This window comes from Mus pahari, chromosome 10 (genome assembly GCF_900095145.1).
Source record: "Mus pahari chromosome 10, PAHARI_EIJ_v1.1, whole genome shotgun sequence".
Lineage (NCBI taxonomy): Eukaryota > Metazoa > Chordata > Mammalia > Rodentia > Muridae > Mus > Mus pahari.
In genome coordinates, this window is record NC_034599.1 from 48087483 (window position 1) to 48108555 (window position 21073).

Genomic DNA, 21073 nt, shown 5'->3' on the forward strand with positions numbered 1-21073 from the left:
AGAGAGAGAGAGAGAGAGAGAGAGAGAGAGAGAGAGAGAGAGAGAGAGAGAGAAAGCACGCGAGTGCGCGCGAGAGAGGGCTAGCTCTTAAATATATTGAAGGAATAAAATCTGTCCATACTCTTTTCAACAAAGAATATTTCTTTACTATCAAGCAACCTGAGTAACTTTAATCTTCCAGAGTTAACTAGCTGCCCTTGAAGTGAAACTGTCTTAATTTTCATGTAATACTTAACTATCTTCCATGTGAAACCATATCTTACATTAAAATGTTTTGGTATTGTTCAAGGTACCCTATCTCCTTTATCACTATCTGCTCCTAGCTTCTTATAATCATATACATTCTGTTGTTTCTTATATTATCCAAACTCTTAGGACCAAATATATAACCTCTTATACTTTTACTTTTATTGATGTATTTGTAAAGAGTAGCACATCTTACCCTTATGCTTTTATTGATGTATACTTATATATCAATAGATTAAGAAATTCAAATATTTAAAGGCCTTAATATTCATGTCATTAGTACAGACAGTAAGAACAAAAACTGGAGCTGCAAGTGTTACTTTTATAGTGCAAGTGTTATCTTTTATAGATAATCATGTAAAGTCAAGCCTTTCTGAAAGATAATTAAGAACATAAAACTGTTATAAAAATTAATATGAGACTATTAGAGAACAAACCACATTAGCTGTAGTAGGAAGTGGGAAGTGCTACTATGTGGTAACAATGACAGAAACATGTAACACAATGCCTTTTGAATGATGACTTAGAAACTGAACCTAGATCACATATTTTAGTGGTAAAAACATGCATATAATTTTTAAAATACTAATAAAATTATTTCTACCCAGGTGTTTCTTAGAATATCTAAAAAAACTCAGCAAAAAATTAAATGATATTCTCCTACAGAGTTAAATTATACAGAAACATCTGAACTCATGTAGTAAGCCAAGTTATCAAAAGAGAGATCCCATATCCAGTCTTTAATGGATGGAGGTAGGGGGAAGCCTTCAATATGAGCATTAAGGCAGCATGTGGACCATTCAGATGTCACACATGAGCGCCAAGGAACTTTATAATCAGTGTGATTAATTTTTATAAGTCACTTCTAAATATTAGAAACATGGCCTGAACCTAATAGCAAGTTGTTGAAGGTCCTAACATAACTACATTTTGGATAAGTAATTTTTTCATTTTACCAATAAGCACAGTTTGTATAAAGACTAACTCAGAGTCTATCTACAGCATGGTTTTCCAAGAAGATAATTTGTTTGAGATCTTTAATATTTTCTGTGGGCTATTCTTCAACTCTAGACTCCATGGGCTATCTGAGGGATCCCATCAAGCTTTGTCTTCATGTCAAAAATTTTAACTATCTATCATTGCTACCTAACTTCTATTCAGTGATTTAGAAAACCCATAAAGCTTAATGCTCAATACAAGGTTATTATGATACACAGTACTCTGGAAAAAAAATACTAAGTTAACTCATACTATTATTCAATTTACCACATTTCATTTAATTTTGGCATAGAGGCAAAAGAAGATAGAATGAACAGATTATAAATGGAAAGAATTTGTTTGTTTACATAGAAAATTTCTATTATTTTATTGGCTAATATGAAAGTATGTAGCAGAATTTTTCCCTAATTGACTGATTGGGTAATAAAGAAGACAAGTAGCCAGTCACCCAGCAAGGAGGAGGCGGGCCTTCTGGGTCCAGGAGAGGAAGAGGGAATGCAGGAAAAGGAAAGTGCCCTTTTGGAAGGAGCAGCGGGAACAAAGCAGACAGGATGTTGACTGGGAACTGTTAGATCTGGAATCCACCAGGATCTGCCACTGGAAGATTTCTAACATAGAATAGTTGGTGAATTTAGAATGTTAGATTCCTCACCCAGCGATTGTGTTATCTGTTGATTCTAAAATAAGATTGTGTGGTGTTTTCCATTTCTCTGCAACTCAACTGAGCTCCAGGTGAAGGTAGCAGCAGCTGAGCGTGGGTTGGCGAGAGTGCGCCCCCAGCGAGCCTCGTAAATGTGGGATTGCTGATCAGTGTGGCAGCAGCTAGCTGTGGGTGACTGGGTACGGTGGTTCAGTGGACTGCCATATGGGGATAGCCCTGGGGGCAGGAAGACCGCGGCAGTCAGAGAGTAGCCAAACAGTAGCCTGCAATAGCGTGGACTGAATTTTCTTAATCATTACATGCTACAAAAGTGTAACTTCTCTTTTAAATTTCAGAGACTTTTGATTTTTAAAAAATTACATTTATTTATATATCCATTCATTCATTCATATATTTGTATAGGGGTTATAGAGGATGTGCCCACGTGTAGAGATATGTAATATACACTATACTGGAAAATTGTCGGGTACAGTCTGAGATTGAGATGCTGGAAGTAAACTGGTCCCCTCACTTCAGACCCAAGCATGTTTATGTCACAAGTCCTCCAACACCCCTTGTCTGGTGGTGAGTACTCCAAACCAGAACTCTGACAAGAAAGGATGGCAGGGAAAAACCCAAGAGAAAAACCACTGTGCTCTTGAGAACAGGTAGAAGATAAACAATTTCCAACAAAGGCTAGTAGAGTTTATAATTATGATATAAAAATCCCTGCAATAGACAAAGAAGCTCATCCAAGAGAGAAAGGGTTACTGGGAACTCCAGCTGACTGCTTAAACTTCCCCAGTCAACTGTTTCTGCTGGACATTGTGAGGGTTAGATTTGATGATGCTATTACTGTCTGTCACTATTTGTTCTTTTATACAGCCCAAGGGGTGCTTTGCTCTGCTTTAGACTCCTCCCCCTATTGGGAACTTCATCCGGCTGCCTTAAAGAAGAGTGTCAGAAATAACATTGTAGATTGTTCTCCAAAGTGTGCAGTAAGAAGTCAGAAGATTTTACTGTAGTCAAGGTCAGAGGACACCTTACTGAATCGGGTATCTCATTCTCCCTCCCGTGCATGTCTCTGAGATGGAACCTGACTGCCTGTACCTTTATCTGCTCTATCTCACTAGTCCAGTTTTTTGTTTTCTAAAACAAGGTTTCAGTTTATGTGTTGTCTTATAAGTCACTTGTCCAGCCCTCTTTAACTTATGGTGACTCTCCCTTCTCAATCTCAGTGGTAGAACTTCAGGTATGTACCACCAGAATCTGGTAGAGATAATTTTTAGTAGCATTCTCATCAAAATCCATTGATATCAATAAAGCCTTGCCTGCTTGTACTTACTGTACTTTATATATTCAGGTATAAAGGATTAAGAATGAGGGAGAAGAAAAAGGGGGAAGAATGAGAAAACAGAACTCATGTATCATAGTTATTTATGATAACAGGAATTATAAAAATAAAATTAACCCAAGTCTTTAAAATGATCAGAAGAGTATGAGACGCAGGCAAAACAAGTACAAATAGGAGTTTATAGGGCATAAAAGGAAAAGAAAATCTCTTGAAGTAATAGTTCAGTCGTCACTGGACTCATTAAAATAGAAAGGGTCTATGTATGAAATTCATACTTAATGAGACTAAGGGTAAGAACATACTTCATCCTATGGTTTGCATCTTCACTCTCTGATTCTTCAGAACTTCTGTGCTTATCTGGATCTGGAAGTGTGCTTGGATCAAACCCACCATCATCTTCATCACTCCAGTCCAGAAAGGCCTCCTCTTCATCTCTGGCCTAAGAAAACACAAGGAGAATCATGATGTAAAAAGTCAACCGATGGTGGGAAAACCACGACAGAAAAGGTTAGCTGACAACAGTCAGGTTTCAGTACAGATTCACATACTCCTCTGATAGTCCCAAATCAGAAGAATTCATTACAAAGGCCTGGAAACAAGACTTAGAATTTCAGCATTTCTGAAGACAAAGAAAATTTGTATTATTTCAAAATTACAATAAATATAATCCAGAAAGTAAAACTCTATTGAGTTCCTTTAACTTACAAGAAGTTATCAGTTTTACTTTTTCCATGTAACTTAATTATCAAAAAAGCACAATGTCTAATTCTCCTACACACACACACACACACACACACANAGAGAGAGAGAGAGAGAGAGAGAGAGAGAGAGAGAGAGAGAGAGAGAGAGAGAGAGTTCAAAACTACTAAAAGTATTAGTTGAAAGTATCAAAGACCAGTAATGAGAACATATTTGTCTGATTTTTATGACAAATGTCTAAATTTAAAAATACAATTAGATCTGTAAGAAGTGTCTTTATATTACTGGAATGTAAGTGTAGAAATAACGTGACTAGGAACCTTGGGAAACCAAAGAATAAAGGAAAGGAAAAGTAGCACTCTACATCTCCTGCGAGCAGAGTGGGCAAGGACTGAATAATGTAAGAGTGAGCAACTACACACTGAAGGGATGGGCATCACTTGTATCAATTTGGTTTTGAAACATCAGTTTGGTCACCTGATATTTAGACACAAATGCTGCTACACGAATTGAAAAAAAATACATATAAATAGGATTCAAATTTGAAAGTCTAATAACCTTCCTTCACTTAACATCTTTATAAATCTTTTTAGACCAAGTATGACAAACCTAATGATTTTTTTATTCAAGTGATTAAGGCTAATAATGAATAAACTAATTCATTCACTAAATTTCTTAAGTTTTTGGCCATTATTTCTTTACATATTTAAGCTACTTTCTCACCTGTACAAACAGGGTTATGTATAAATGTGTACTAGACTTCTTCAGGATTCTCCTAAGCTCTATTCATTTTTCTTCATTTTTCTTTCTAATTTTGAATAGGCTTATTTGTACAAGATCATCAGGTGACCTATCCTTTTCTCCTGATAACGTGCTTCAAGCTCTCTAGCAAATATAGATGAGTAATTACACATTTAGTTCTAAGATGTCCTGGTTGTTGTTGTTGTTTTCTTTCATGGTTTTTATACAGTTAGCATTGTTCTGTGGAGATTACAAGTTACTCAACAGTATCCTACTTTTCTTTAATTTGATGAACACCTTTTTCTTTATTTCTTTAAATAAGTAAAGTCTACGCTAAATTTCAAGATAGCTAAGAGGCAGTTTCTACTGATTGCCTTTTCTAATTTATGAAATATATATATCTGATATTAATTACACATCTGATATTTTTATAGGATACTGTAAAAAACATATTACAGAAGCTAGATTTTGTCCCATTTTCTATGAATAGTTGAATTTATACTAAATATGAATTAATCCATGGTATGTATGTAGATGCTTATCTGTTTTGTTCTCAAATTTTTAAGAAGTGCTTTTGAAGCAAAATTTTCTAAGGGTCCCTCTTGAGTCTGTAAAATGTAAACCTTGACCAAATATTTAGGCAGTTAGTCCTACCTCCTCAACTAGCTTCTGGGGGTTTCTCTAATTTCTAGCTGTTCTTTTGGCTTTGAGAGTTATCTATAATCTTAACAGTTCAAATAAGTTACTTTGTTCAACTACATAACATCTACCATTTAGTATGGCTTTTTAGCATTAATCATCTTAATTTAATAAAACAGGAATATATTAGTAGGTGAGCTGTGGTAATAAGACCTCACTTGATATTCCAATGTAAATATTTATAAGAAAATGGTAGTTCAGAATAAAATTTTACTGTCGAACAGGTATTATTTAGATTTGTAATAATCAATTCTTAGGTCTTACTATTTTCTGGCCAGTCAGATCATACCCACTATACTGCCTGTTCTGCACTACACTCCATTTATGACAATTGACAAGTGAATTCAAGGTAGCAGTTCTTTTCAGAAATACAATTTCTAACTACTGTCAATTTAGAAAAATTAGAATAAAAGACATTTTAATACTAATCTTTTCTGTCTCTTAGTCTCCTTAGGAGGATTAGAAATATAAAACAATAAAATGTGTAACACCTGTATTATGAAAAGGTATGCTACACATACAATGCTCTTGTTTTAAAACACAAAATTTTAATCATAAAAACAAAGATGCTATAACGTTACTCCTAAATTTCTGGGAAGTTTTAACTTGGATGTATACTCTCTCTTGTCATAATGACAAAGAAAATGTATATTCTAGCTGTTCTGTCTTTTTGTGATTTCATTAATTGTTTAAAAGACAGTTTGTAAATATAAAACCATCACTGTATTTCCTTTTAGACTCATTTTCATTAGAGACAACATAAGTATACTCTTGTGCATCTAGCAACTCATAACTGATTGCAAAATGTCACTGTGTTAGCAGAAGCTCTCTGAGGGAAAGCACTTAAGTATTGTATCAGCGAAGTAATTAACTAAATTGGTACAACAGAAATGCAACAAAGAAGGTCACTGAAGAATAAAAAATTTGAGGACGACATCAGTACTTGTAAAACACTTTTAAAAGGAGGGAACAGGACACTGGGAGTGCACACCTTAAATCCCAGCACTCAAGAGGCAGAGACAGGTAGATGTCTGTGAGTTTGAGGCAAGCTTGGTCTACAGAGTAAGATCCAGGGTAGGCAAAGCTATACACAGAAATCCTGTCTCCCAAAACCATCTAAACCAAACCAAAGACCTTCTACAAAGCAGCTGAAGTATCAGGAGCTCAAACTCCAGGACTCTCCTTGACAACTGGGGCTTTTAAGGATCTTCTGCCTTCCACCCCTGAATTAGAGTTCATCAATTTGACAGGCTCACAACTCTGGCAAACATCCTTATCTGTCATCTTTAAGCTTGGATAGTCCATCAGCAGATACTATCAGCTTGACAAAAAGTCTACCAGGCTTTTTGTTTTAATCTGCTAGGTTTTTGTCTCAGTTGGAACAATGAGGAAGAAGAAAGACATCTTTGAAGTTCAGTATCTTTATTACTGTGTTATATATGGCCCTTCTCCCTCTCTGTCTGCCTATTTAATCTCACGCCTACTCCCTCACTTCCATGTAAAATTACAGCAAAAGACCAACTATCTTCAGAGCAATAATGAGATCAACAATAGACACTCAATGTTCTAGCAACTTAATATTGGACTTCCAACCTCAACAGTTGTTTAAAAAAAAATTGGTTTTGAAATACCAATATATAGTTTTAATTTACCATCCCAAAGTGACTAAAGAGGTACAAAATTCACTTTAAGAGAATCAATAAGCTTAAAACATAGTTGTATATATCAGATCAAAAAATAAATAAGAATCCTTATAGGAAATATTGTGAAGACATCTTACAAACATGCCACAGTTTGAACACTGGTCTCCAACACCTATTTTTACGTAGAAAAAAATCTGTGTTTATGTTACTGTCGGCAGTGTTAAAAGAAAAACTCTTATGGATCATATCCTTGTATGCCCAACAATCTTCAATATATTCTTGGTTAGAGACTTTTACTTTTTGTTCTTCTGTACTGAACATTATCTGTGTATACTGTTAATATATAGTGCTGTCATACAGATTAAGAACATCCTGCAAGGAAGCTGAGTATTCTGTTGCAGTTTGCATTGTTTTGATCCTCTCCAAATTTGTTATCCAAGTTTGTAAGTTTTCATCTTCTCCCAATAGTTCATCAAATTACCATACTCAGTGGATCAATCCAGCCATGAGATTAAAAACCAATGTTCAATTACTTCCCTAAAGGCTACTGTCTAACACTGCAACAGTGGGAGTTTACAACTCATGAGCATTTGGGGTACGTTATATCCAAACCATAATGCCAGAGGGCTGAATATGGGGGTAAAGGATATGGTCAGTGGATCTAGGGTACAGTTTTGCAAGATGAAAAGGATCTGTTGTCTAACAACAGTTAAAACTACCATGCTGTCTGTTAAATACCGGTTAAGTTTTATGTACTTTTACTAAATGCACACAAAAATACCTAGCTAAAACCCTTATTTTACAGATTTCAACCATGCACACAAGTAAGGAAATACATGCAGGTCTTGGGAAGGCAGGGTAAAACACATTCTCATAGGTTGTAGAGCAAGTTAATAGGAAAACTAAAACTTAGAACTTTAGTCTTTATAAGTCTTCCAGACAAGGTCAGATGACACCATTCTCATGATAAGATTATATGACTACTGTATATTTGACAAGGATAGGGATTCAAAAATTATCTATCCTCAAACAAGCAACCACAAGAAGATATCACACCATCAACTGGCTCAGATGTCTTTTCCTACACATCAGATATAAGATTTAAAGAGAACTTGGTGATTATTCTAGTAAAGACTATGGTGCTGCTGCAACAAACCCAACCCCACTTTATACTCTAGTATGAGATGCTAACTTCAAAATCTGTATTTCTTAGTATTTAGATAAGGAAGTCTGGTGGCTAAACAGACAAGAATGCATTTACATTTGAATCAGTGCATTGTGTGATATGTACTTACAGCAACATACCACAAGGAATACACTTAAACCAAATTCTCCCTGGGGACATACAAAAGCTGAAATACACAGGAAAAAATATCATCAAGGGACTAGACTGATTCTTGAGGTTGGATTCACCATACAACTGTTAATATATTTTATCTTTTAAATAAATTTAACTGTGGACAACATCTATACATTTAAAAATAACTAACAAGAATTGCTCTATAGCCATTATTCTTGGTACTTACTTTTTATGCATATGGCTTTATGATTTAAAAAAGTCATAGTCAAATAGATCTATGCAAGCCACTTTCACTCTGTTTTGTTTTGGTTGGGTTGGGTTTTGGTGTGTTTTATTTAGATTTTGTGTTTATATGTATGTGTTTATGCCTATGTATGTTTTGCCCATGTAGGACAAAAAAAGGATGGTAAGTCCCCTGGAGCTGCAATTATAAGTGATTATGACCTACCTTATGTGAGAACTGAAAACAAATTATCTGAAAGAGCTGCAAGCTGCTTATTTTCTCTCCAGACCTACCTCAAGTTGTTTTCAATTAATGTGTACATTAGTGCTCTGAATCACTTCTCTGGGTCATTAAATTTAGGTGATATGATATCTAAAAACATTCTAGTCATGCTCAGTAAATGGTGAACTGCAGCTAAACAAAACCTGAGGTAACTGTCTTTTGTGTACAAAAGGTTTATTTTAGGCCACAAAGATATTACACCACCCAGGAAGGGAAAGAGATGGTACTCTGGATGGCAGGCCAACTAACGTTTGATCTATAGTTTTATGAGGCTGAAAGCAGGACAGGTAGAACAGAAGCATAGCGCATAGTTCACGACTGAGTGTCTGCTCTATTAGAATAAGACTTTGATCTTCTTGTGTTGTTAACCAGAACTAATGGACTTGGAGTGAAAACTGTAATCCCTTGAAATATTTCTGAAGATAATAATGAGTCACCATGCCTTATTATTTGGATCTGATCAAAAGAAATCTCAACAAAGATTTNATATATATATATATATATATATATATATATATATATATATATATATATATATATATATATATATATATATATATATATATATATATATATTGGTCTGAAGCTAAATTTGGTTTCAACTTCCTTATAACACTAAACAAAAATAGTGAATATTATCTGTTACAAAGAAATAATTTTGTATAACAAAACTAGTAAGCTTTCTCATGTTTATATTCCAAGGAGATCTGAACATAACTAAATAATACAAGAAAATAAATCATATGCATATATGAAATAGAAGTTATTAATTTAAAGATTGGGTTTTGTACCATGGAAAAGTTCCAAAACAGTACTACTGCAGTGGCTAAGAGTGCTTGTATACATTGCAAAACAGAGGTAATATCTGGTACTTTGTAAAACTAACCCCAGAATACATACTTTAGTTAATTAGACCACTGGTACCTTCTGTTAATTAAAGTAACTATTTCAGGTCTAGTTAAACTTAAATTACAAGTTGTCTAAAATTTCATTTGTCACCTAATTTTAAAAATGTTTTTTTTTAAAAAAGTAAAATAGACTCTAGAATATAAATTATAGGTTTTCTATATATTATTTTTACTATGTTTAGGTATGGGTCTTGAATACCTACCTGATCTTTCCAAGACTTTTACCATGAAGGGGTGTTTACTTTTTGTTAAATGCTTTCTCAGCAGCTAATGAGATGATCATATGGTTTTTTTTTTCCTTTGAGTTTGTTTATATTGTAGATTACGTTGGTGGATTTCTGTATATTGAATCAACCCTGCATCCCTGGGATGAAGCCTACTTGATAGTGATGGATGATCGTTTTTATATGTTAGTGAATTCAGTTTGTGAGAATTTTATTGAGTGTTTTTGCATTGATATTCATAAGGGAAATTGGTCTGAAGTTCTCCTTCTTTATTGGGTCTTTGTGTGGTTCAGCTATAAGCATAATGTGGCTTCATAGAATGAATTGGGTACCAAAACTTTGTGTTACTGAGACTTTGATGCTGGTTAGCTGGAGCTAAGAAATTAACAGTGATTAAGAAGAGGCCAGCATCACTGAAATGAAATCTTCTCAAAGTGTTTTCTGAGAGCACAGAGGCTGTGTTCCAGAGAAAGACAAGGTGTGTACCTTGTGCTGCAGCAGGACTTGGTAATGTGTAAGAGTCACCCAGGTTTTGAAGTCATGAAGGGGTCATGAAGAGCAGCTGAGGCCATGGAAGCACTGTGAGAGGCCATGGAAGGCCATTGGTGAAGGTGCAGCCTCAGTTGCAATTGATGGCCCAGGACTGAAGGGGTCATGCAAAGGAGTTGAGGCTTGGCACCATGGAGAGAGCCTATGAGAGGTTGTTGGTGAAGTCTAGTTACAGCTAAAGACAGCAGCAACAGTGGAGAATGGGCAGCCTAGAAGACAAGGTGTGTGCTACAAAGGGCAGAGCTGAAGAAGTGACCCAAGCCCTTGGAGAAGCCCAGATGATCATGTGTGGATTCCAGACATTGAAACAAGAAGCTGTAACACTGAACTTGCCTTGGAGACCTGAAGATGTTAAAGATCCCAGAGCCATGGGATACCTGCTGAGGAAAGCTGCTAACAGGGAATGGGAACCATCCCAGGAAAAAAAAGTTTGTTGCAGTCAACAAAGATGAAAAAGAAGTAGAAATCTGAAAACCACTTTGACATCAGACATGGAGTTTTTTGCAACTTGCTTAGCTAGTTTTCTGTCTTGTCTTGGAGATTACAGTTAGTGATTGGATGAATCTCAAAAGAGACTTTGAACTTGTGGACTTTTAACTTTGTTGAGACTTCTATAGACTATGGGGACTTTGGAAGTTGGACTAAATGTACTTTTTAATTATGTTATGTTTAGGTATGGCCCCCACAGACTCATGTATTTGAACAACCCTATTGGAGACCAGGGAGTGGAATGTGATGGTTTGTACATTCTTGGACCAGGAGTGGCATGATTTGGAGGTATGGCCTTGTTGGAATAGGTGTGTCATGGTGGGTGTGGGCTCAAGACCCTCACCCTAGTTGCCTAGAAGTCAGTCTTCCACTAGCAGCCTTTGGATGAAGATGTAGAACTCTGATCTCTGCCTGCCCCATGACTGCCTGGATGCTGCCATGCTCCCACCTTGATGATGATGAACTGAACCACTGAACCTGTAAGCCAGCCACAATTAAATGTTGTTTTTTAGAAGACCTGCCTTGGTCATGGTGGCTCTTCACAGCAGTAAAAGCTAAACTAAGACAGAAACCCCTCATAATAGTCACAAATAGTATAAAATACCTTGGTGTGACTCTAACCAAACAAATGAAAGATCTGTATGACAAAAACTTCAAGTCTCTAAAGAAAGAAATAGAAGAAGATCTCAGAAGATGAAAAGATCTCCCACGCACATGGATTGGCAGGATTAATATAGTAAAAATGGCCATCTTGCCAGAAGCAATCTACAAATTCAATGCAATCCCCTTCAAATTTTCAACTCAATCTTTCATAGAGATAGAAAGAGCGATTCTCAAATTCATTTGGAACAACAACAAAAAAATCCAGGAGAGCAAAAACTATTCTCAACAATAAAAGAACTTCTAAAGAAATCACCATCCCTGACGTCCAGCTATAATACAGAGCAACACTGATAAAAACTGCAATGGTATTGGTACAGAGACAGACAGCTAGATCAATGGAATAGAATTCAAGACCCAGAAATGAACCCACACACCCATGGTCACTTGATCTTTGGCAAAGGAGCTAAAACCATCCAGTGGTGGTGGTGGTGGGGGGAGAGACAGCATTTTCAAGAAATGGTGTGGGTTCAACTGGTAGTCAGCATGCAGAAGAATGCAAATCGATCTATTCTTACTCTTTATACAAAACTCAAGTCCAAGTGGATCAAGGAGTTCCACATAAAACCAGATACACTGAAACTAATAAAAGAGAAAGTGGGGAAGGGCCTCAAACACAAGGTCACAAGGGAAAATTTCCTGAACAGAACACCAATGACTTATGCTCCAAGATCAACAGTCAACAAATGGCACCTCATAAAATTGCAAAGCTTCTCTAAGGCAAAGGACACTGTTAATAGGACAAAACAGCTACTAACAGATTGGGAAAAGATCTTTACCAATCCTACATCCAATAGAGGGCTAATATCCAATATATACAAAGAACTCAAGAAGTTAGACTCCAGAGAATCAAATAACCCTATTAAAAAATGGGATACAGAACTAAACAAAGAATTCTTAACTGAGGAATATCGAATGACCAAGAAGCACCTGAAGAAATGTTCAACATCTTTAGTCATCAGGGAAATACAAATCAAAACAACCTTGAGATTCCACCTCATACCAGTCAAAATGGCTAAGATCAAAAACTCAGATGAGAGCAGATGCTGGTGAGGGTGTGGAGAAAGAGAACACTTCTCCATTGTTGGTTGGGATTGCAGACTGATACAACCACTCTGAAAAATCAGTCTGGCAGTTCCTCAGAAAATTAGGCATAGTATTATTACCTGAGGACCCAGCTATACCACTCCTGGGCATCTACCCAGAAGATGTTCTAACATGTAATAAGGACACATGCTCTACTATGTTCATAGCAGCCTTATTTATAATAGCCAGAAGTTGGAAACAACCTAGGTGTCCTTCAACAGAGGAATGGATAAAAAAAAATGCAGTACATTTACACAATGGAGTACTACTCAGGTATTAAAAACAACAACTTCATGAAATTCTTAGTCAAATAGATGGAACTAGAAATATCATCTTGAGTGAGGTAACCCAATTACAAAAGAACACACATGGTATGCACTCACTGGTAAGTGGATGTTAGCCCAAAAGCTCTGAATACCCAAGATACAAACCACATGAAGCGCAAGAAGAAGGAAGACCAAAGTGTGGATACACTTATCTTAGAATGGGGGATAAAATACTAACTGGAGGAAATACAAAGATAAAATGTTGAACAGAGACTTAAGGAAAGACCATCTAGAGACTGCCCCACCTGGGGATCCATCCCATATACAGTCACCAAACCCAGACACTATTGTGGATACCAAGAATGCTTGCTGACAGGAGCCTGACAAAGCTGTCTCCTGAGAGGCTCTGCCAGAGCCTGACAAATACAGAAAAGGATCTCATAGCCAACCATTTAACTGAGCATAGAGTTTCCAATGGAGAAATTAGAGGGAGGACTGAAGGAGCTAAAGGGTTTTGTAACCCCATAGGAAGAGCAACAACATCAACCAACCAGAACCCTCCCCCCAACTCCTCCCAGAGCCCCCAGGGACCAAACCACCGACCAAAGAGCTCCAGTCACATAAGTAGCAGAGGATAGCCTTTTTGGGCATCAATGGGAGAAGAGGCCCTTGGTCCTGGGAAGGCTTGATGCCCCAGTGTAGGGGAATGCCAGCGGGTGAGCGGGGGAGCACCCTCATAGAAGCAGGGGGATGGGGGATGGGATGGGGTTTCTGGAGGGGAAAACGGGAAAGGGGAATAACATTTGCAATGTTAATAAATAAAATATCCAATAAAAAATGAAAGAACAACAAACAAAAAAGTAAAAAATTAACAATTAAAAAATATAAATTACAACTCTAAATCAAATTTTTCTACAAGATTTCTATCTAGGGTAAGTAAGAAGTTTCAAATAAAAAGTTTGTGGGGAGGGTGCACTAGAGAGATGGCTCAGTGGTTAGGAGCTGAGAGAGAACACAGATTCAGTTCCCAGAACCAGCATAACGACACACAACCATATGTAACTGCAATATCAGGGGGTTAGACACCCTCTTCTGACCTCTCCATGCACCACACATGCACATGGTACACACACACATACACACACACACACACACACACACACACACACACACATATATATATATATATATATATATATATATATATATACACACACACATACATACACACACACACATACATACACATATAAAATAAGTAAATCCTAAAAAACAAAAGGGACAAATCATTCCACATTCTTTATAGCAATTAAAAAAAAAATCTGTTCTTGCTCAAAATAAGGATTTTAGAGAAAATTAAACTTCCTTTCAAATTTCACAACTATTTTACTAAAATATTACAGTTGCCTTTACTAGAAAAAATATTTTATAAAACAATATACCTACATGAACAAAACAACATTTTCTAAGACATTTTGCATTCTGATTCCTATTAGCTTTGCTATTCAGTCATGATGCTTTACTAAATCTGTTCCACTATTCATTTTAGGCTGAAATTTTCAAATTTAATTGATTTAAATCAGAAAATCCCATGATCTTTAGCCTGATAACCAATGACCTGTAATTGGAAAAAGACTGATAAGTCTCGGGGCTGGTGAGATGGCTCAGCGGTTAAGAGCACTTGACTGCTCTTGCAAAGGTCCTGAGTTCAAATCCCAGCATCCACATGGTGGCTCACAACCATCCGTAANGAGATCTCACTCCCTCTTCTGGAGTGTCTGAAGACAGCTACAGTGTACTTACATATAANAAANAAANAAANCTTAAAAAAAAAAAAAAAAAAGACTGACAAGTCTCATTTAAGAATGTAATAAATAGACATTTAAAATTCTACTAGATTCTTCACCTTACGTGCTGCATACCCAGAACAGATGTGATTTTCAATTAGTACCAAATTCCTATCTTTACCTTAAAGTCAACAACAGGAGACTCAGTAAAGCGAGGGCCTAAGTTAGATCTCTAGTGCTCATAAAAGCCAGCATGACAGTGCACCTACAATTACACAGGCAGGGACAGTCACACTAGCCAATCAGCACATTAAAAACTTACTAGTTACCTAACCTCTATGGTTATAACTCAAAAACTAAGATGGAGAGTGATTCAGGAAGATACCCAGTGTCAACCTCAGGTTCTGCACACTGTGCACACCTGTACACAGATCTACACTCACACATAAATATGCACATACAAATGTAACACAAATACTTTAAAACATACCATTGTGTTATTTTCTAACTTTCAGTCTTGTTCATTATAAAACTGCTCATTACAACTATCATTAAAACATGTTCACAGTTACAGTATCTTTTTTTAACCAAAAAATCAATTAACCCAGTTTCTAATTTTAATACCAGGTAATTAGGATTTGATGAAATTCATTTGTACAATGATGACCAAGTGCTAAGTTTTTCTATCCTTCATTTTACATTTTTCCATAGATCTTTTATGAACAGGTATAATAGGGGTACAATAAAGATAATTTTCCATTGAACAAGACAAAAACAAAATAAAATAATAACAAATAAACGAACGTGTTTTGCTCACACACGAGAAACACCTCTGAAGGGCATATCTGAAAATCATAACTAACTTACCCACTGTATATATTTGTATAAAAATTTTTTCCTTCCTCCCTCCCTCCCTCCCTCCCTCCCTCCCTCTCTTCCTTCCTTCCGTTTGTTTGTTTGTTGTTGTTGGGGTTTGGTTTGGTTTTTTGAGACAGGGTTTCTCTGTATAATAGTTCTAGCTGACCTGGAACCTGCTTTTAAACCATACTGGCCTTAAACTCACAGAGATCCTCCTTGCCTCTCCAGAGATGGGACTAAAAGCATGAGCTACCATACCTGGCACATGAAATCTTTTACCTTTCATTAATTTTTCCAGGTTACTGCTCTGAGTTTCCTGCCTTGGCTTCCCTTGATGATAGGCTTGAGCCAAAGAACCACTTCCCCCCCGCCAAGTTGTTTTCGGTCTGCATTTTATCATAGCCACAGAAAGAAAAACAGAAATAATATATAATGACAAGAACTATTATGTATTTTTAATCAGAATAACCACACAGGTTAAATCGAGGCCATATGAGAGGAAGAAATCTTCCAAGAAAGGAAATGGAATATAGTGTTAAGAAGTGATAAAGGAAAAACTAAATAAGATGAAACAAGGAAGATGATAGGAGGGGAAAAAAAAAAAAGGACAGACTACAGGGTGGGACAACTAATTCTAAGGACCTTTTGAAAAGCTAAAGGGAAACCTACTACTGTAAAGCTTCCTAAAATGTGTATGTAAGTATGTATGTATATGTGTATATATATATATATATATATATATATATATATATATATATAAATTTAAATGGAGTTATCACATAGTGGGGGAGACAGTGTCCCAATTAGCTATCTTATACTGGTCATTCTCCACAGTTTGATGGTAAGCTGAAGACACCACTTACATAGGCCATCAAACCTAAGAAATTAAGCTGAAGTCCAACTAGAAGCTTCACCCCTACTGACAGTCTTCGTGGCACTGAAAGGTACTGTGCATACTACCAGAAGAGAAAAGTAATCATTATCACCCAGTTAAAAACCCTTTGACCTACAACAGTGACCTGCCTGCAAATATGCTAGTACAACAATGCTGCAAAGGTTATAGGGGTAATCAGTAACTTTATAAATGAATGTAAGGCCCACACTGTGTATAAAATGGATCCCATATCTGACACTACTAAAGTAGCCAAGAACCTGAGACTAGACAGGTCATGGGTCCTAGCAAAAAACAAACAAACAAAAAACCTACTACTATTATTCTGCTAAAGGAACATAGCAACAAAATGACTTTTAGTGATATATTGCTATATCAGTACTCAACCCTTATCAGAAAAGTTTCTTGTGGTAGACAGTAATTAACATAGAATTAACTGAACAGTGTTGCCGAGAGCACAGAGTGAGAAACTTTGCAGTATCCAGTCCTAAATGGAATGTCTCTATCAAACCCTTCCCCTCAAAGCTTGGGATTTATTTGGAAAAAGAAAGCAGAAAAATGGTAAGGGCCAAAGACGGTAGATGACTCCGAGGAAACACATCTTCTATCTTCCACACATCATAGGGCTGATACACATATGAACTCAAACACTGGCAGAACACACAAAACCTGCACAAGTTCAAACCAGAAAATATCAGCATGGAGAAGGAGAAGTGAACACAAAGGATCACCCCTAATTCAAGAAGCTATTTGTAATGGATACTGCTGGGAAAGGGAAACCCATTCCCTCCAATGGCGTGTCTCTGGGTATAGGAGGCATGCTCCAGGCAGGCCCCATGGCTGGCAGCAGCTGACAACACAAAATGGACTCAATGTTTGGTGGGTGGGTAGGTGGGTTGGTTGGTTGGGTTTTGGTCTTAGTGAATTTGTTGTTATTGTTGTTCGTTGGTTGATTGGTTTGATTTTCATTATTCAGGGATTTTTTTTTTGGGGTGGGGAGGCAGGTAGAATTTGGGAAGTTATGGGGAGGGGTAAGAATATGATCAAAATATATTGTCTGAAAAATATTTTTAATTTAATTAAAATGCATGAATTTTTTAGTTCTAAAGCACATATATGTTTAAATTTGCAATACACATACAACTGCTTCTGGGTATGTGAGAAACTCATGTCTGCACATTTTACAAGGTTTTTAGGTAGTTTGACTAGTTGGTTGGTTTGTTTTTGTTTTTGTTTTTAAATTGTCCTGGTCATTCTTCTCTCTGCCTAGAGACCTACCACCAAGTATTGTAGAGATTTCTGATTCCATACCTGCTATATGTCAAATTCAAGTGACTAGCACCATAATCCTAACATAAATTATTATAACATTGCATTAGTCAGTTTTACTGAAACAGTATGCTTTAATAGTTGTGTTTTGAGACTCCTTGAGGTTCTCAAACTATAATATGGAATATAACATTAGAAGTATGATGCTATGATGAGAACTGACTTGCACTACACTTTGAGGTAAGAAAGTACAAAATTGGAACATTTTGTGGAAGTCTACATTTTCTTGAGAAAGGGGTTGAGTTATCTACTGAACCATATGGAACTTGAGAAAGTCTATACTAGAAGATTCTGGGTATTAAAAAAGATTACTCCTTCATGATTCTTTTCACATAGAGACTTCGATCTGTCAGGCCATTCTGATCTCACTGACGATAGTCTAATCTCAATTATGTAAGTTCCTGTGAGGAGCTGAGGAAAGTGGAACATCCTTGCAGGCCTGCAGGAGAGCTGCTGGATTGAGAATGAAGGAATATACCATCTTACCAGATTTTAAGATTAAAACATTTCTCTAAGTACATAAAGTTGATCTCAGAGCAGAGCTGGCCTAAAATGCAATTCCTGCTACCACAAGAGATGGGTAATGAAGAACACAATGTCCTGCAATCGGGTAACTACCATGAGTCAGAAGAGCTCAGGAGGCATCCTGGGAAGATGTTGTATGTGGGGTGTCTTCATGAAAGGCGGGGCATGAGTCAGATGACCTTTGAATACTGAATAGTAGACAGAAACCTGGAAAGAAAACTGCATGTAGAAATGTCCCCAACCATAAAGACAGTCAGACTAAGCAGACGCGTGTCTGAAGGAATGAGGAGACTGTCATATCTACCAGGTCAGAACTAGACTTTAACATGTCCCACTTAAGGCACAGCATGTATAATCTCACTTTTCTTTCTTGCTTTTTTTACTCTTTGATTCACTCAGTAACCTCACGGTATCCCATTTGTAAATATATTAATTTACTTGTGACTTACACAATTGTTATTGTGGGTTTCTCAAGTCCTCTACAGAATATAACTTTGTATAAAAAAACAAACACATTTATATTTGGATTGTCAGACAAGGTCATATTATATAAACGTTTACTGAATCAGAATCAATGAGGAAATATGCATACATTTTTAAATAGTGTGTTGTCTTGTGGGTTTTTTATAAGCAAAAAAAAAAAAAAAGAATATTACAAGAGAAATATACTCAATTCCTAGATATATTACTAAGCCACGGTAATAAAGACAACATGACTGGCACAAAAGCAGACATATAGATTAGTATAATAGAATACAGGACCCATATGTAAGTCCACATAATTTCAACTACCTAATTTCTGAAAAGAGGTAAATAATATACTTTGGAGAAATGACAGCATATTCAATAAATGGTGTTGAGATATCTGGATATCGACATGCAGAACAAAGAAACTAGATCTTTATCTGTTTTTACCTCACAAAAGTCTCTAAATGGAAATGATCACAATGTAAGACCAAATACTCTCAAAGCACTAGAGAAAATGGTTGTGTTTCAACACATAGGCTCGGGTAGAGTTTAAATAGGAATATGGAAGTGAAAAGTTAAGGCCAACAATCAAAATGGGATCTCATTAGACAAACAACAACAGTCAGAGTGGCTGAGACCAAAAACTCGAATAACAGCAATTGCTGGTGAGGATGTGAAGTAAAAGGAACACTACTCCATTGCTGGTGGGAATGCAAGCTGGTACAACACTCTGGAAATCAAACTGGCAGTTCCCCAGAAACTAATAGTTCTACCTGAAGGCCCAGCTACCACTCCTGGGCATATACCCAGAAGATGCTCCACCACACCACAAGGACACATGCTCCACTATTTCATAGCAGCTCTATTTGTAATAGCCAGAAGATGTAAACAATCCAGATGTCCCTCAACCAAAGAATGGATACAGAAATGTGGTTCATTTATACAATGGAATACTACTCAGCTATTAAAAATTAGTATATCATGAATTTTGCAGGCAAATGGATGGAACTAGAAATATCATCCTGAGTGAGGTAACCCAGACCCAAAAGAACCTGCATGGTATGTACTTAACAAGAAGGAAGGCCCAAGTGAGGATGCTTCATTCCCATGGAAGATGGAAGAAAATAATTTCAAAAGGTGTGGGGGGGGGGAGGGAGGGAGGGAGGAAGGGAGGGAGGGAGCTAGTTGGGAGATGGAACCTGAAGAGACCACTTCCAGTAGATAGACAGGGCCCCCAGTTGAGGTATGGGGCCACCTTCAAGCAGTGTATGATTCCCCAACTACAAAAACAAAACTATCTTGTGTTCTGGTATTGTCATTAAGAAACTGTTATGGTATTTGTGACTTATAAATCATTAATCTAATATTTAACATAGGCTCTGCTATCTCCATGCACAAAACATGGAGACCAAACAAATGCTGAAAGCATTATATGACCCAGAGCATATACCATTTCAGTTGTGCTAAGGCAGTTGCCTGAGGCCAGTACATATGGATCACACATGTGAAAATAAAGAAAGCAAGTACCATCTGGAAGTTTGTTTGGCCTCTCCTATCTGAATGCCAACCTTCAATCCCTCTAACAGAACAGTAAAGCATACCTACCTCATTGCAGAGGGTAGCAATGAGAAGCTAAACAACAGGATCATGATAAGTCAAAGTGCCTCAGAGACTTGGGGGCTGGTTATAGCCCTGAGCCACTTCTGCTATTATAGCATTTTCTCTGTAAAAACAGAAAACCTCTTTCCTGTAGCTGTTCTCTTGGGCACCTACTCACTTGCTCTGAATGAACACTGGGATGGTATAGGTGCTACTCTGCATCTTCACACTCACCAGCAACTGCAAGACAGTCTGGAGAGAGCTGCAGAACTGGAACTCTTGTTCAGACCCCTCTGAGTTTACAACCCACCCCCCTAAAAGGGGTCTGCTCTAATGACAAAAAAAAAAAAAAAAAAAAAAAAGGACCATGAGTTCTAAAAACAGGATTAAAACTACTCAGAATTGTTCAAATGCTGTGACCCACTAGTAGCTCTGGTTTCTGCAAGGATCGGCACTTTGAAACAATACTATCAAAAGAGACAAAAATTTTACATGCAATATAGGGAGCTTAGAAAATAGTTGTGTCAAGAGACAACCATCATAGTCTGAAAGGGGGGGAGGGAAGGGAAGGGGGAAGAAAGGGGAAGAAGGGGGAAGGAGGGGAAGG

General features: G+C 36.8%; 1 protein-coding gene across 1 annotated transcript in view; it reads right to left on the reverse strand.

The window, feature by feature from the left end:
* Positions 1 to 21073, reverse strand: part of Ddx10 (DEAD-box helicase 10) — a 147362-nt gene that overhangs the window by 12304 nt on the left and 113985 nt on the right. Inside the window, exon 17 of the mRNA XM_021206835.2 lies at positions 3542 to 3678. Within this exon, the coding sequence (XP_021062494.1) occupies positions 3542 to 3678 (137 nt within the window). The remainder of the gene's footprint in view (positions 1 to 3541; positions 3679 to 21073) is intronic.